General features: G+C 43.7%; 1 protein-coding gene across 1 annotated transcript; it reads right to left on the bottom strand.

The window, feature by feature from the left end:
• Positions 1-897: 897 nt before the first annotated feature.
• On the bottom strand, positions 898-3,917 carry LOC141141218 (uncharacterized). The gene is made up of 5 exons (XM_073628904.1): positions 3,347-3,917; positions 3,181-3,249; positions 2,688-2,744; positions 2,480-2,563; positions 898-1,337 (listed from the first exon to the last, which is right to left on the bottom strand). Exons 1-5 carry the CDS (start codon positions 3,537-3,539, stop codon positions 898-900), a joined length of 843 nt encoding a protein of 280 aa, XP_073485005.1. The 5' UTR covers positions 3,540-3,917.
• Positions 3,918-16,841: the final 12,924 nt, after the last annotated feature.

Raw genomic sequence — 16,841 nt, 5'->3', positions numbered from 1 at the left:
TAGACTACAGGAGAAGAGGAAAGAGGCAGCAGGCTGGAACAACAAGGAAGTAAGGGACAAGCCAAGGTCGAGGCCACAAGCAGACAAGGACAACAGAGTACACGCCAAGGTTCAGGGTCACAGGCAAACAGGGATGGTCAGGGACACGCCAAAGGTCAGGGTCACGAGCAGACAGGAATAGTAGAGAACAGGCCAAAGTCGGTTAACTGGAATCAGACGTAGGAAACACAGCCAGTACACACGAAAGCTAACACACAATGGTTGATCAGCACTGCTGGCTTGCAGTGCACAGGTTAATATAGGGTTCCCTGATAGGAGCTGGGGTGGAGCCATGCTAGAGGAGAGCTTACAAAAGCAGTCAGGTGAGGGTCAGCTGGTCTCTAGAGATGAACACATGGAGACAGGTATGCTGACAGACAAACTCTATTGCATAACCATGACACTGCCCTTTGAACTGTTGCCCCTTGTAATTGCGTTAGCCTGTGAACCTCTGTCCGGTTAACTGTTGCCCTCATGATTGCAAGCCTGCAACCTATGTCCTGTGAACTGTTGAGGACTGTATAGAGTAACCCCTGCTCTAACTATCTGCTGTGTATTCTGGTGGAGGGAAAGCTGAACGGCGTGACTGGACACAATACATTGGATTACCCTTTGCACATTGAAATAGTGTAGAGAGAAATCTCATCAATTTTCTAAGTTCAGCCTGATGGTTAAATGTAGAAAAACTACAATTATAAGGCCTCTAGTAAGTTAGTAACAATATATGGACTAGTTCATTTAGATAAACATCACACAAATCTAACAAGTAAAGCAAAACTCAAGAAAACAATTATTTCTGAACAAAATTTTTTTATTTAACAGTTAACATAAACAAAAAAAAAAAAAAAAAAAAAAATATTAGAGTACATTCTCCCCCAACCTGGTGACCAGTCGCTGTAGGGACATATTAATCCCAGCCAACTGGTCACCAAGGTACCGCGTAGCCTCCAGGTGTCTCCTGAGGCTACGCTGGTACCTCTGCAGAGCCACAGAGTGACGGAGCTGCCGGCGATTGTGGAGGGCCAAAGATCGACGCAGCCTCCGGGTAACTGCAAAATGTCTCTTTTGGACCTCCACAATGCACCGCAGATAATCCGTCACATGTGGCTCTGGAGGGTGGGGGATGTGTGCCTGTTCTGGAGCGGGTGAAGGATGCACTGGGGAGGCCAGGTGGGGGGATGTTGAAGGGTGGAGGACTGTAGAAACCACTGGGGACTCAGAAGGACAGCCAGTCCAACCAGACGCGGGCAGGTCCAGGTCTTCGTCCACAGGCTGCAGTTGCAGGATGAAGACTTCACCTGTGAAGAAAAGAAAATACATTAGATAGATAGATAATACAATACACATACACATGGCTTCTTCACCCTAACATTATATAAAGGCAACGATCTCCCAGCCCTTGTAGACAATCCTGTAACATCTTGAGATGTTTTCACTTCCATCCATACCAGTTTTTGATATTTAGTGAGATGCACCTAATCAATTTGTGTGTAGGAGATAGTGGTGTCTGTGTCAATTCGCTGCATCATACCAAGTTTGCAGAGCTGTGCAGGAAGGTGTAGTACTACTTTACTGTACTCTGACCGGGGTGGAGCTGAGTGTCCTCCCCGGCCAGAGTACAAAAGGATTCCCCTCTACACATCGAGCAGTGTAAAGGGGAATCTCCCAAAGATTTTATCCGCTTGGTCGCACGGGCGGCTGGAGAAAATCTTAAGGTGTAATGGACGCCTAAGTGCTACTGCTAACTAATCTACCTCATCCAGACTGACTGACTTTGGCAAATATGGAGGATCAGTTGCACTTGCAGAAAAACATATCAGCTATACCAGCTTTTAACATTACACTCATCAAAGAGAAGCCATTCAAGCCATTGCATTTGGGATGACCTAATAAAAAGTTGTTTAATAAAATATAGCAGGCTATTTTTTAAAGTTGATAATTTTGTAAGGCCACTGATTGTTGAATAACTTAAGCCCCACTTCTGTTCTAGGCTAGGTAGGTTACTCACTCCTGGTCTAGGCTAGGAGGTATAACAGGTATAACATCATGAGAAAAGTGTTAATGCATGCATTAGGGGCATGCCAGAGATTGAACATGTCCAGGGACTGCCAGCCAATAGCTGGAGATTCTTTTCTGACATCCCCCCCCCCCAGCCTGCTGTGTTATTCATAATGTTAACAGTGATTGGCTCAGACTGGGAATCTAAACTGCAGCAAGAAGGTGGCATGATCAGAGACATTGGGGAAATATTAACAAGCACAGGTCACGCTAACAGGAAGACTGGAATCATCTGCAGAGGGGAACTAATATAATTAATAGTTCCAGCTAAACCGAAGCCTTGCAGAATAAATCACAAGCTATTCTAGACAAGGTATGCCATCAGCATTTCATATTTAAAATACTATATTTGCCTGTAAAATACAAAAAAAGTTATGCTTACTCCCTGGATCTGCCGCATCTGGCTGTTCCTCCGCATCCCCAGCAGCCTCTACAGGGCAGGTCTCCTCCACCTCCTGCTCAGCAGCTGTTGAGTAATGATAGAAAAGAACATTACAATCTGCAGTGTACAACAATCTCACACATTAGTACAAGAACATTGAAACATGTATGATCACTCAGCAGATACCAGCAAGATTATACTAACTTACATGTGGGCGTTGCTGCCTCAGCCTCCTCCTCAGTCTCCCCCTCTGACTGGATGACACCTATTTATAAAGGAGAAATGATGAACGTTAATAAACGTAAATAAATATACTGTAGTGTAAATAGATAAAATTAATTATCCATTAGCATGGCAATACAGGGCAGGTCACTAACATTTATCTACAAGGCAGGGACATGCATTCACCATTTGGAAAAAGTCATTTAAAAAAAAAACAAATACGAGGCACTTACCTGTCCTGGTTCCAGCAGCGCCGGCGAGTGCTAGGTGCACTGCCACTGATCAGGCACCTCAGTTTAGAGCGGCCACGTTCTGTCAAATTACGTAAGTTACGCAATCGCTTGCGTTACCTGACAGAGCGTCGCAGAGGCTCTACCTGTCACTACATGAGCGAGAAACAATGACGCTGGAATCAACAATGGAAGGCTGGACAAATGGAAAAGGAACCACTGTATTAGTGTCACTACTACAGTACTTACTGCATGATGACGTGGAGGACTCCTGCTCCTCTGCCCTCTGCCTCCGGCGGCGCTGGGCCTGGAGACGATCTTTAAATAAAATCAAACACATCATGGTAAATGACTATGTCGCGTCGCATGGTTGACAAAAAAAATTTCCTACACACAATGCAATGCTGACACCAACCCTGATGAGCAAGCAGTTTTTTTATCTCATCCTCCCCTACAGCTGCTAAGAGCTCCTTCTCATGGGGGAGGAGAGATACCTGCTTTCCTCTGCGCCCCGACTGCCTGCGTTTACGCGCTATGGAACTGCAAAACAAAAAGAGAAGAGAAACGGGTTCCACAATTAAACTACAATTGTAATCTGAAAATGACATCAACACATGAAACACATGTAGAATGAACCCGTAGAATGAAACAATGCAAATGGAATTTTTGGATTAGGCACATTTTTTCATGTAGCACAAGGTTTGCACATTTATTTATTAACCAAATTTATTGTAAGAAAAACCTATGCTTTTTTGGTGCACAATAAATAATAAAAGGCAGGATAGGGATTGTGCCGAGTAAATGTCCATTGTGTCCACTCCAGTCCACCTTTCTATTACGCGCTTGTGTGAACTGTGTATAGTGTAAAATTTCCTTCCTTGTTTCTTTTGCAAAGCATTAACCCACTTGCAGATGTGGACCCCCCCCATAGTAACTAAAAATATGGCGGGTCCGCAAGCTGGTTAAGTCCAGCCACCGTAACACTTTTTTATATATATACATATATATATATATATATATATATATATATATATATATATATATATAACTTTTTTATTTTTCAATAACAAAAAATGTAAAACCCAGCGGTGATCTAATGCCACCAATAAAAGCTCTATATATGGCGGGAGAAGAGCATAAATTTAATTTGGGTAATACATCACAGGAGCGTGCAGTTTAAAGCTGCAATGCGCTAAATAGCAAAATATGGCCTGGTCAGAAAGGGGGCGCAACCTACAGGTGGTCAGGTCAAGTGGAACTTAAAAGCACTTACTGCTCAGTTTAGTGATAACTAACTAAGAACAAATAATGGCATGGAAATATTCCTCTTAAAATGATTGTGGCGATAATATATAACATGTGCAACTGCAAACTATGTGTAGGCTAGGCACACCTATGCGCAAATTTGGTTTTTCACAGGAGGGAGGATAAATTGAAAATTATTTATTCCTTTTTAAAAAAAAAAATTCACCTAACTTTACTGACATCAAATTGTGATAGCAATAACATATGTTTATATGTGTGTGTGTAAAATCAGTGCATTTTTTGGAGCTTTTATCATTGTATAAATGACAATGGTCCCGAAATGGCATCAAAAGTGTCCGATGTGTCCACCATAATGTCGCAGTCACAATAAAAATCGCTGATCGCCGCCATTACTAGTAAAAAAAATTGTTAATAAAAATGCCATAAAACTATCCCTATTTTGTAGACGCTATAACTTTTGCACAAACCAATCAATAAACGCCTATTGCAATTTTTGTTACCAAAAATATGTAGAAGAATACATATCGGCCTAAACTGAGGAAAAAATTTGTTTTTTATATATTTGTTGGGGATACTTATATAGCAAAAAGCAAATAAAAACCGCAGAGGTGATCAAATACCACCAAAAGAAAGCTCTATTTGTGGGAAAAAAAGGACATCAATTTTGTTTGGGAGCAACGTCACACGAACGCGCAATTGTCAGTTAAAGCGTCGCAGTGCCGAATTGCACAAAGTGGCATGGTCATTTGGCAGCCATACCTCCGGGGCTGAAGTGGTTAAAATGTAAAAAAAAAAAATAATCAGACACGTTACTTACCGTTTTATGTCGCTGAATTTTTTGCGACAGGCAGTCGGGTCACGCCGATGGCGATATGTCTCCTCCACCTTCCTGGAAATCTCCTCCCACTTTTCTCGCTTCCACTCCGTAGTGGTTTCCCTGGAGCGGGGGCCACACAGCTGCATCCAGCAAGGAAGCGTTTCCCTTACCAGGACCTGGGACTCAATATGAGTCCACATTAGGTTACTCTTCCTGCTGGATGCAGCTTGTGTCCCCCTCCTGCGCCCATTTTTGGATGCTGCCTTAGAAGGCCCAGGAACAGCCTCCTCCATGCTGCTAGTGCTGGAATGGGTTGCTGCTGGTGCTGCCATTGCCATTATCTCTAAGCCACACAGCGTCGGATTTTGCGGCCGCACTTCCGCACTTCCGATTGAGAAACGAATGTGAAAGTTTGGTTGGCTGACTGCTGGGGCAGAGTAGACCAATGCAATGAGCATGAACGATGAAGATTCGACACAGAAACGAAAACATGCAAACGTAAATGTGGCTTATGGTGTCTGTCAAAAGTTAGAAGATTCGACAGAGCAGCTAAACAAACTGTACGATGCTGCTATCGAACATTTCCGGTCAAATGCATCCCAGAAAATTCGACCGGAATGTACGATTGCGACGTCGTACAGTTTAGCTGCTCCGTCGAATCTACTTTGAACATTCGACAGACACCATAAGCCTTTAATGACCGATTCGACCTTAATTCATTTCGATTTTCGGACGAATGCAAGTTTTTAACGAAAAACGACATAAAGAAAAACGAATTTCGGGAGTAACTAAATAAATTTATATTTCGGACGAAAACGAAATTCCGAAACGAAATATTTCAGTGTGCACATGTCTAGTATTTTGCAGTCTTTAGCAACGTGATAAGTAGATCCGCAACACTTGAAACAGATGCCGTTCTGTTTAAGGAAGGACATCCGCTCTGCAATAGGTTTGCTTCTAAAGCCTTTGCATTTCTTTAGTGGATGTGGTTTTTTGTGTATTGGGCAATGTCTATCAGGGTTTTCTATGGTGTGTACCTTGTGGGTGCTTTGATAGTCTGTGACTTCTGAAGGTACAGCTGTTTTGTGTGTGGATACAGAGGTCCTACCGTGAGGTCTGTGAGGTTTCTCAGGTCTGTGTGATTGATTGCCGATGGTGGTAAAGGCGAAACTGGGATCACTTCGGATTTTCGCTTGCTGTCTGACAAACCTAGAAAACACAGAGAAAGGGGGAAAAGCGACTCCATAATCTTCTTTGATTTTACCTCCCACAGACATCCACTTGTCTTGCAGATTTGAGGGTAGTTTCTCTACTATGGGATTAGTGCCTCTAGCTGTATCTAGGTATGAAAGTCCTGGCAAGTAGCCATCTTCTTTGGCATATTCTATCTCTAGTAGAAGATCACTTATTTCTTGTAGCCGCATGTTGTCTCTGTAGCCCACTTTGGGAAAGACTTCAAGTTTTTTCAGCAGTGCTTCTTCTATTACCTCTGGGGATCCATACGTTTCTTCTAGTCTTTTCCAGGTCATGTTGAGTCCTGCTGCAGGGTTGAACAGATTTGCTCTTCTCATCCTCTTAGCATGCTCTGCTGACTCTGTACCAAGCCATTTTATCATTAAATTAAGCATTTCTGCTGGTGAAAAGTTCAGACCTTCAGTGGCATTCAGAAAGGAAGATTTCCATGCCCAATAGTTTTCTGGACAGTCATCAAATTGGAGAAAGCCTGAGCTTACCATTTCTTTGCGGATGAGATATTTGGTGACATCCACTGCACATTGTTGTTCGCACATGTAATCTATAGGTTGAGGCGATGGGAACACTTGTTTTTTGTTCTTAGGGGTTTCTGGTGCTTCATTCTTGATTTGCTGGCAGCCGCTGACCTCATGTGGTTGATTGGGCCTGCTCAGGGGGCTTGTTGATTTCGGCCTTAATTCCTTTGCTTCAGGTTTAAGAGACTGTTCCTTTGCATGCGCAGTAGTAAGGTTCTGGATGTACTCACTTGTACGATCTGCAGAGAATAGAGGTTTTCCTGGAACCTCCGAGTCTTTATATGATTTTTCACTTCCAGAACGACTTGTTCAAATGTAGGCAGCGGCCTCTGCTTCAGCAGCTGCAGCAGCAGTCTGTCGCTGCAGGATGAGCAATTTTGATTTTAATTCCGCTTCTTCTTGTGCGATAGCAGCTTTCTTTGCTGCTAACTCCTGCATCATCATGGCTTCTTTTTCTGCATACTGTAGCTGGATGCGGGCGGCTTCTGCCTTGGCACGAGCTTTAACTGCTGAGGACATCTTGCTAGCCTGTGAAGATCTAGACACATGCGAATGTGCATCGTCTTGCTGGACGCTGGGAACATTCTCCCTGCCTTGCTGTGTCGGCGGTAGCATGTCATCAGCCTGGTACTTTGTTCCTGATCTAAGACTCATGCTGCAGTAATGGCGTCTCAGTTTATTCCAGACTGCCACGTGGATGTCTTTTTACTGTTCTGCTTTGCGTTATTGAACTGTTGTATAACACTAGTCAGACAGCTTAACAATAATTCAGAAGTCAAGAAACGTGAGACATCAGATCTGTATGTATTCTTTATCCCGAATAACTTTGTAAAAACACAATTCCATCATTAGTCCAGGAATAGTTTAAGAGCTCTTCTTCATGCAGTGTATTAGATACAGGAGCAGTAATGAAATGAAGGAAATACAGTTCCAGGTTAAAGGTTACTGCCTTTTACTATGAGGAGAATCCTACTTCCTTCAAGCTCTGGCAAAGTAATACCATCTCTGACCACTAGATGGCAACAACATAAACTAACATTACAGTATAAACTGTAACAGCACATAGCACCTATTAATATGAACAATATGGGCAGAACACCTATCCAACCCTAAACCCTCAAAGATATATCCCTAAAGCCTACCGGACTAATGAATAATTCCCATATATCCTCAAATGGATAGGGCAACACCAGCAGCCATCATGGGTGCATCAAGCCCGGTACATGGCCTCTACCCCCAGGGGGCCATAGCCATGTCCCAAAGGGGCAGGGGGCAGGGCCCATAGCATTCCTACTCTGACACAATGGCACCACCAGAAGGAGAGAGGGACTGGATCTCTATAGTAGTGGGTGTCCTAATGCCCCGCATGAGTCACACTATATTGTGTAACTCAATTTCTTCATTGAGGCCCTGCGGGGCCAAGGTCCCCAGAGTGAAAATCCAGAAAGCCTCTTTCCTACATAGAATCTGTACTTCTTGCCACTGTCCAGATCATTTGATATGGCCTCTATTCATAATTCATAAATGGATGGCAATAATCCCCCTCCCGTACAGAGCCATAGAGAGTGAGGCATGAGGGTAGGTTTATTCCTGACTATCTTTTCTTTTGGGGATCGAGCAACGTACTGCCATGAACACGGTATGGAACACCTACATCAGTTAGATTGGATCTAGGGCAATTTATGCTGGGCAACTGATGTGTTTTGTTTTTTTTTTAATTGTAATTTTTTATTTAATTTTTCAGAAGAAAAAACAAAACATTGTTACAGAAAGTACACAGAAATAAGCTAAAGTATTGTATATGCAGGTACAAGTAGGAGTGTCCATATATACAGAGCACAGACGTGTCCTGTATATCATATCAAAACTTAAAGACAGCTCATAGTTATTATCTAAACAACAGAAAGGAGGTCAAACATAATAATAAAAGCAAGTATATAACATAAAAAGAGAAGGATGTCAAACCCTATAAAGGGAATACATCATAAAGAAGCTGCCTACAGTGTACAGGATGGGAGAGGCGTACCATATTCCGAGCTATCCCAGGGGTCCCATATTTTTTTAAATTGAGTAGTTCCATCATGCACAAATGCCGTCAAGCACCCCATCCTCCGAATCTCTGCCACTAATTGAAGGAATCTAGGCCACGGAGGGGGAGTGCTCGATAACCAACATAATGGGATAAGCCTTTTGGCAGCAAGAAGAATGTATGAAATCAGTCTGTTACCCTTTTTGGTAACACCAGAAAAAGGGAGGCCCAAAAGGTAATGTAGAGGATCTAATGGAAGGGATACATCTACCAATCTCTGTTTCAACTGCATCACTTCATGCCAAAAGGGCTGAATCATAAAACATTGCCAGAAAATGTGAAAATGAGATCCAACACCTGTCCCACAATGCCAACAATGTGCCGGGATTGAGGGATCATTTTTATGAATAATTTCAGGTGTTTTATACCAAAGCATAAGAATCTTTATGGACGTTTCTCTGTGAAGTACACATTTAGAAGACCCAAAGGTGGACGACCATATCCTATCCCAGGACTGTAAAGAAATGGGCTTGCCTATCACTGAGTCCATCTCTGCATATACAGGAGAGATGTCTCAGTGAGAGGGGTTGACTCATGGAGGATGTGATGGACAGATGATATTAAATGTATCTGTTGAGGACCTTGAGCACACAGATATTCAAAGGGTGTGGGTCAGGGCTGGGGAGTGGGAATAAAAGAAGTGTCTGACCTGTAAATAGAAGTGGAATAAATGTTTTGGGATATTAAACTTCTCGCGCAGACTATCAAATGGATACAATCTGCACAAGATTGGATGGACTCGATTTCTAAGTTGAAATAGGGAGGCATTTATCCATGGAAACATTCAACCCAGAGACAGGCTGTCCGGGATCATTGGATTGAAGAGAACACTCATAAGTGGGGAACATGGTGAACTAAGAGGGAAAATTTTGAGACACTTACGCCATATAGTTAAGGTGAAATTCATCGGACCAGTGCATTGGCGTTTATAAATGGGATCCATGGGAGGGGAGGGAGTCCATATTAAAGAGCATGGATGTACCGCATACAACACACCTTTCTCAATGAGGGACCAAAGATTCAGTGCCTGCAAAGAGGACCAAGAGACAATGACCCTTAGATGGGAGGCGTAGTAATATTTAACAACATCCGGTGCTCCCAGACCCCCCATAGATCTTTTGGCAAAAACCACTGAGCTCGCTATGCGATGGGCCCTGTCTCTCCAAATAAATTTTAAAAAGTTTCTCTGAATTGTTTTAGGTTGAGATGTGGGAATGGCAACAGGTAATGTTTCAAAATGATATAAAAGCCTAGGCAAAATAGACATTTTAAGAACGTTTATCATGCCTAGGAGGGACAGGGGAAGTTTCGTCCAGCCTTGCAAGGATTTATTGATGTCCAAAAGTAAAGGGGGATAATTTGCAGAGTAAAGAGAGGAGTAAGAGGGGGTAAGAAGGATACCCAAATACTTTAGGGAGGTGGTGCATCACTTATAGGGATAAGCAGTTTTGAGCTGGGACAACAAAGAAGATGGGATGTGTATCGGAAGAACTTCAGTTTTGGATGTGTTGACCTTATAACCCGAGATGGCACCAAAGGCAGAGACTCAATTGTGTAGTGAAGGGCGGGATAGTAATGGCTTGGTAATATTTAGCAGTATACTGTATCATCTGCAAAGAGCGATAATTTATACTCCCCCTGTCGCATCGCCACCCCACAAATATCTGGATGTATACGAATAGACTCAGCCAGGGGTTCTAGGCACAAGATAAAAAGCAATGGCGAAATAGGACAGCCCTGCCGAGTCCCATTCGTCATGGGGAAGCTAGGCGACAGGAAAGAGGACCTCTGAACTTGGACCATAACCCCAGAGTACAGAGCTTCCAATGCTTTTAAAAAAGGTCCCTCAAAACCATAAGCACGCAGAGTAGAGAACATATAAGGCCAACTCAGCCTGTCAAATGCTTTTTGTGCGTCCAAACTCAGGACAAGAGCTTGGGATGAGGATCTAACAAGTAGGTCAATCAAATCTATGGTTCTATGGTGTTATCCCCAGCATACCTGCCAGGAACAAAGCCCACCTAGTCTCTATTGATCAACCTAGGGATGAGTCTAGACAGTCTGGAAGCAAGAATTTTCGTAAAGATCTTATTATCTGAATTTAGAAGAGCTATGGGCCTATAATTATCTGGGAGAGAAGGGTCCTTCCCAGGTTTTGGGATAACAGAAATATAAGAATGAGAGAATTGGGAATGTGGGGAATGTCCCTTGAGTATAGATTCATAGAGAGTCAACATGTGGGGAGATAGTATGTCAAAGAAGGTTTTATAATAGAAATAGGGCAATCCATCTGGGCCAGGAGATTTGTGTAGAGGTAGGTCTTCAATAATAGAAAGAAGTTTCCACTGTAGTTATATCTGAATTCAAGCTAGCTAGATCAGAGGAGGACAGTTGTGGGAGCTTTATGTTAGAGAAAAATTCCCCAAATTTACTCTGAGTAAAAATTATTATTGTCAGGAGTCAGGCAATTATACAATTTGTGGTAAAAGTTACCAAAGGTTTTGAACATCTCTTGGGTGCTGTAAGTTTTGGCACCGTCAGCTTGAAAGAGAAAGTCCGGAAATGAGTTAAATGGACACAGACGTAATTTATTGACTAATATCGTATGGGGCTTATTAGAATACTTATAGAATTTTTGTTTTATTCAGAATAATGATCTGGTTGCCTTACCGAGTTGTACTAATTTGATTTGTTCTCTAAGGAGCGTGACCTTACGTAGTGGGATTGCACAACAGCCGTCGCTCAGCGGACATCAGATCAGCCGATAAAGACTGTAGATATTTATATCTGTCTTTTTTTTAAAACGGGAGCTTTCTGCTATACACTCCCCACGAAAGACAGCTTTGTGGGCCTCCCACAATGTAGAGATCAGGCACAGATTCTTCGTTGAGCTGGAAATATTAAACTTTTGGCCAATTTGCTACGGGAGATCTCATGTTGTAAAAGGTGATCGTTAAGCCTCCAATGGCATGACCTGGTAAACGTCTGGGAGAAAGCAAGATCTAATATAATGGGAGCATGGTCAGACCATGTAATGGATGAAATGTCAGACTCAGTTACATAAGGAAGTAGAGGGGAAGAAATAAAGAAATAATCAAGGCGGGAATAGATTTTGTGGGCTGCCGAATAAAATGTAAATTGATTAGCGGAGGGATGTATAATCCTCCATGAGTCAAAGAGTTGTGATCTAATACATTTACGAAATGAAGTAGCTTGGGATAGTGTTTTCCTTGGAGGAATATCTTTAAACAAGGTTAGTCTGTCTTTAGTAGGAGACATGACCAGATTGAAGTCTCCCCCCACAATCATGAAAGGTTGAGAATGATAATGAGTCAAAAAGTTTGGTGAGGAAATTAATCTGGCCCGTATTGGGAGCATATACACTGACTAAAGTGAAGGAAGTATTTACATAGTCATAATCAAGGATGAGAAATCTCCCATGGGGATCTACATGAGCCTTCTTAATCTTCTTCCGGCATAGGGGGGGAGACCCAGGCTTTTTATGAAAGCTTCACCTTCCTGGAGTTTACGGAGATTGTGTTGCACTCCATCCTTGGATACAGTGAGGCGAAAGGGAAAACCCCAGTAGTAAGGAACTTGATGACATTGCAGATGGGATGTGATTGGACGTAGGTTCCTCCTTTTAGCAAGGGTGATGGGAGAGAGGTCACTAAAAATTTGTAGTTTTGCCCCTTTGTATACGAGTTGAGCTTTTTTTCTTGTGGCTAGGATTAGTGGCTCTTTGCTCTCATAATAATGGAACCTCACAATAACATCTCTGGGCCTAGCTCCAGCCAGAGGTTTTGGGCCCAGGGAGCGGTGAGCCCTGTCAAGGCGCCAGTCCACATCCACTACAGTCAGGGCCATGGTATTAAAAAGACCCAGAAGGAAGGGGCGTAATGCAGAGTCTCCCACGTTTACAGGGATACCTCTAAAATGCAAGTTCTGCCTTCTCTCCCTATTTTCCAAGTCCTCTTGCTGTAATTGTAATTGGGAGACTGACTGTATTAGGTTATGGTTTTCCTCTTCCATAGCCTGCACATAGTCAACCATTTCATCAAACTTGTGTTCAGTGGCGTCAGTGCGTTCCCCAATTTATTTATTTCCCCTCTTAGTTCTGCAGCTAACTTGCTCACCTCTGTGGAGACAGTATGGGTGATCTGCTGGAGAAGGAGCTGCAGCTTGGCATCAAGCTTAGCATCCAGGATGGCTGGTGTAAGAATCTCCTGTGAAGAAGCAAGGGAGAAGGCCATGCTCTGGGTGGTGGTAAAGATTGTTTTTCAGCCTTATCTGTTCCCAGGTAAGGATCCATGGCGGAGAAGGAGTCTACAGGTGAAATCGAGGCTGCGGACTGCGGCCTAGTGATGTACCGCTCCATGTGTGGCCCAGTGTGTGGCCCAAACAGTGGGTTATAATGCTTCTGCTGCTGGCCAATCTTTCCCATGGGGTGCTTGAAGGATACAGTGATTGGTTAGGCTTACCCCCGGTGCTTAGAATTGCCTGTATAGCTGAGCGGGGGTCTCGGAGGTCCGACGGAGCCCAGAGCTCACTCGAGAGGCTTCCACCATATTAGAAGCCGCGCATGCGCCTAACTGATGTGGTTTTATTGTATTTTGATACGTGGATTTTTGGATCCATTACCTATGTTGTTAACTGTTTGCCCTGTTGGTAGCCCCGCATGTGGCGTCACTATTATAGAGTGTTATAGAGAGGGAAGTAAGTACTGCCCCTTCGTTTGGAGCTAGATGTCATGGATAGGCATGGCCTATTAGGGTAGTGGTCATTTGGGGCGTGGTCATATGGATGTATACATTAGGGCACACAAGACAGAGGAGCCACAGACCGCCTAGGCTCTGAGGAAAGGGGTGCGCACATGAATTGCGTCAGATGTTCAGCCATTTGGGGTGCCATTGTCTACCTCTCATCATCAGGCAACAAGGGACGTAGCTGCCATTGTTAAGAAAAGCCTGTTTTTCATGCTCACTTGTGAGTAGTACCTTTGTTTTTACACTTTTAATAAATCCTTTTATTGGTAATGCACTAGGTCGGTGCGCCCTCTTCGCTTTTTATTTTTTCTGCAGAGTTATTCTTTGAAGTATGAGATGGTGCATTGTCATACATGAAGATGATTTTATTACGGAAAAGCATAGTTCTTCCTTCTGTACCAGGGAAGAAAGTGGTCAGTCAGGAACTCTACATACTTTGCAGAGGCCATCTTTACACCCTCTGAGACCCTAAAGGGCCCAACCAGCTCTCTTGCCATGATTCCAGCCCAAAACATGACTCCACCACCGTCTTGCTGACATTGCAGCTTTGTTGGAACAGGGTGGCCGTCCACTAACCATCCACTACTCCATCCATCTGGACCATCCAGGGTTGCACAGCACTTATCAGTGAACAGGACTGTTTGAAAATTAGTTTTCATGTATTTTTCTGCCCAATGCAGCTGTTTCTGCTTGTGAGCATTGGTTAGTGGTGGCCGAATGGAAGGTTTATGCACAGTTGCAAGATTCTGGAGGACTCTACACCTTGATGTCTGTGGGACTCCAGAGGCACCAGCAGCTTCAAATATCTATTTGCTGCTATGTAATGGTGTTTTAGCAGCTGCTTTCTTGATACGATGCATGGATCTGGCAGAAATCTTCCTCAATGTGCCTTTATCTGCACAAAACCTGTCTGTGCTCTGAATCAGCCACAAATCTCTTAATGGTTGATCACGCTTAAGTTTTCCTGAAATATTTAATGTTTTCATACCTCGTCCAAGGCATTAAACTATTTCACTCTTTTCGGCAGCAGAGCAATCCTTTTTCTTCCCCATATTGCTTGAAAATGGTGCTCTGCTTAATAATGTGGAACACCCTCCTTAATAGTTTTTCATTTAATTGGGCTCACCTGGCAATCTAATTATCACAGGTGTCTGAGATTGTTTTCAGTGATCAAAAGAGCCCTGAGACACAATTCCATCCATGAGTTAAACTGAAAAACAAAATATTTAATCTTTGTGACACTGAAATAGAATTTGCATAATAATTTGGAACAGGGTGTAGCTAGAGTAGGGACAGTTCAGATAGCGTCAGTGTAGTGACGGTTGAACACCGTCTATTTGATTGCGTTACTGCCAGTTTAACGCCATTTACTTATCTGTGCGTTACTGCCAGTTTAACACCATATAGTTCTGTGTGCGTTACTGCCAGTGTAACGCCATATCATTTTGTGTGCGTTACTGCCAGTTTAACATCATATAGTTCTGTGTGCGTTACTGTCAGTTTAACGCGATATAGTTTTGTGTGTTACTGCCAGTTTAACGCCATATAGTTCTGTGCGTCACTGTACATTTGGCGAATTATATTGCAGTATATTATAGTGTATCCATGGAGTGTGTCTGTGTGGTGTGAGTGTTCAAATTAAAGTGCACCAAACACCTCTTTACATTGATTAAAGTGCAGATTTACAGATTTCAACTTCTTCTTTACATTTGCTTATAAGCACTGTCACGGAACGTCCCACACTCCGCTTGAGTGCTTCCGTCAGTATACCGCTTTCTAAGTTCTGGAACACAAGTCCAATGGATCTGGCTATAGGAACCCCCAAGAACTAGACAACACCAGTCTTGGAGTACATCAGGACTAACTCTTTATTTGAGATCTCACACAAATTTATACAGCAGGCTGACTCAAAGCTAACCTAATTAACATGAGCTAATTTACTAAAAAATTTACCCAGACCAGATGACTCAGAGACATGACCTGTAGGACACAGACTTGTGGGCACCGAGCTTCACACAGTAGTATAAACACAATAGCAGGAGCTAATTACAATTAACAATACAAACAACAATCTCCCCCCCTCCTCAGCCTAGTAATCAACAGTTCGTCTCCTAGCCAGTCCTGGAGGCTAATGTGATCAGCTCACTCAATTAACAGGTTGAGTTCAGAATCAAACAAACCAATAATAGTCTCTACATACATCCTGGGAGATATTGTGGACAAATATTACTGTCCCATTTTAAGTAATCCAAGATATATTTTCTCACTCACCCTGTGCCAGGATAGCAAAGGGTGACTTAGACATAAGAGGTATATGGGGAGCTGAAACAAGGACATCCCCTACTTTCCAAGGGATTCTGAGTTCCACGGGCCCTCCTGTCACATCTCTCCCCTTTCGGCAGAAGACTAACGCAGGAGGAGACCCCAGACGGGTTGACTCAGAAGCTAGTAAGTAGTTCCAGTCCTCTAATGCCTGTACCCACACAGTACCCCAAATAAATTGTTCCAAACAAAGCAGCCAACCTCTGCCTCTCTCAGAGAACATATCTGCCGCTGGGGAGAGGCCTGGACTGGCCCTTCTCCCTGGAGTCCTTTCTGCCGCTGGAGAGAAGACAGGGTGACTGGGCTCACTCTGTCATGCTGTTGGGGATCTGGGCCGACTGCCCAGCATCCCTGGGGTATACAGGTGGAGACTGAAGTCCCATCCACCTTCACAGCAAATCCATCCTCTGTTAGTTGAGGGCAGAGTCCAGCAGTCCTCGGCCCTGTTGCCAGCCCTTCTGCTGGAAACCCCACACCATCTGCTCTGGCTAACTGTTGGGGAGGGAGGCCAACTGCCCCGCCTCCCTGGAACTCTGTAGTTGTTGCCGGTGTTGGGCAGAGGTTGGTAACACTCTGCCCTGTTGCCAGCACTTCTGCTGGGGACTCCGCATCCTCCGCTCCGGCTAACCGTTGGGGCAGGAGGCTGGCTTCCTCCACTCCCAAACTGTGTAGCTCCCATTGGGGAGGTGAGCTGCTTCCTTTTCCATTCCCTCATCTGGTTGCTTGAACGACATGTCTATGGTACTGTCTCCCAGGTGCACTGATTTTTGCTGGGGAGGGAAGGCCGCTTCCTCCACCCTGGCCAACTGTTGGGAAGGGACAACACACACCTCCTCACCCTTCTCCCCCTGTATCTGCTGCTGGGAAGTGATTGCCACCTT

This window comes from Aquarana catesbeiana, linkage group LG04 (assembly GCF_042186555.1).
Source record: "Aquarana catesbeiana isolate 2022-GZ linkage group LG04, ASM4218655v1, whole genome shotgun sequence".
NCBI classification, from domain to species: domain Eukaryota; kingdom Metazoa; phylum Chordata; class Amphibia; order Anura; family Ranidae; genus Aquarana; species Aquarana catesbeiana.
Note: the sequence above shows the minus strand (reverse complement) of the source record. Positions and strands in the feature narration are given on the sequence as shown.

Excerpts from the sequence above, each read along its gene's own strand:
- LOC141141218 (XM_073628904.1), bottom strand. The coding sequence starts at position 3,539 with ATGTCATTTTCAGATTACAATTGTAGTTTAATTGTGGAACCCGTTTCT. Across the intron at positions 2,564-2,687 it reads TGAGGCAGCAACGCCCACAT|CTGCTGAGCAGGAGGTGGAG; the intron begins GTAAGTTAGTAT and ends ATTACTCAACAG. Across the intron at positions 1,338-2,479 it reads AGATGCGGCAGATCCAGGGA|GTGAAGTCTTCATCCTGCAA; the intron begins GTAAGCATAACT and ends TTTTCTTCACAG.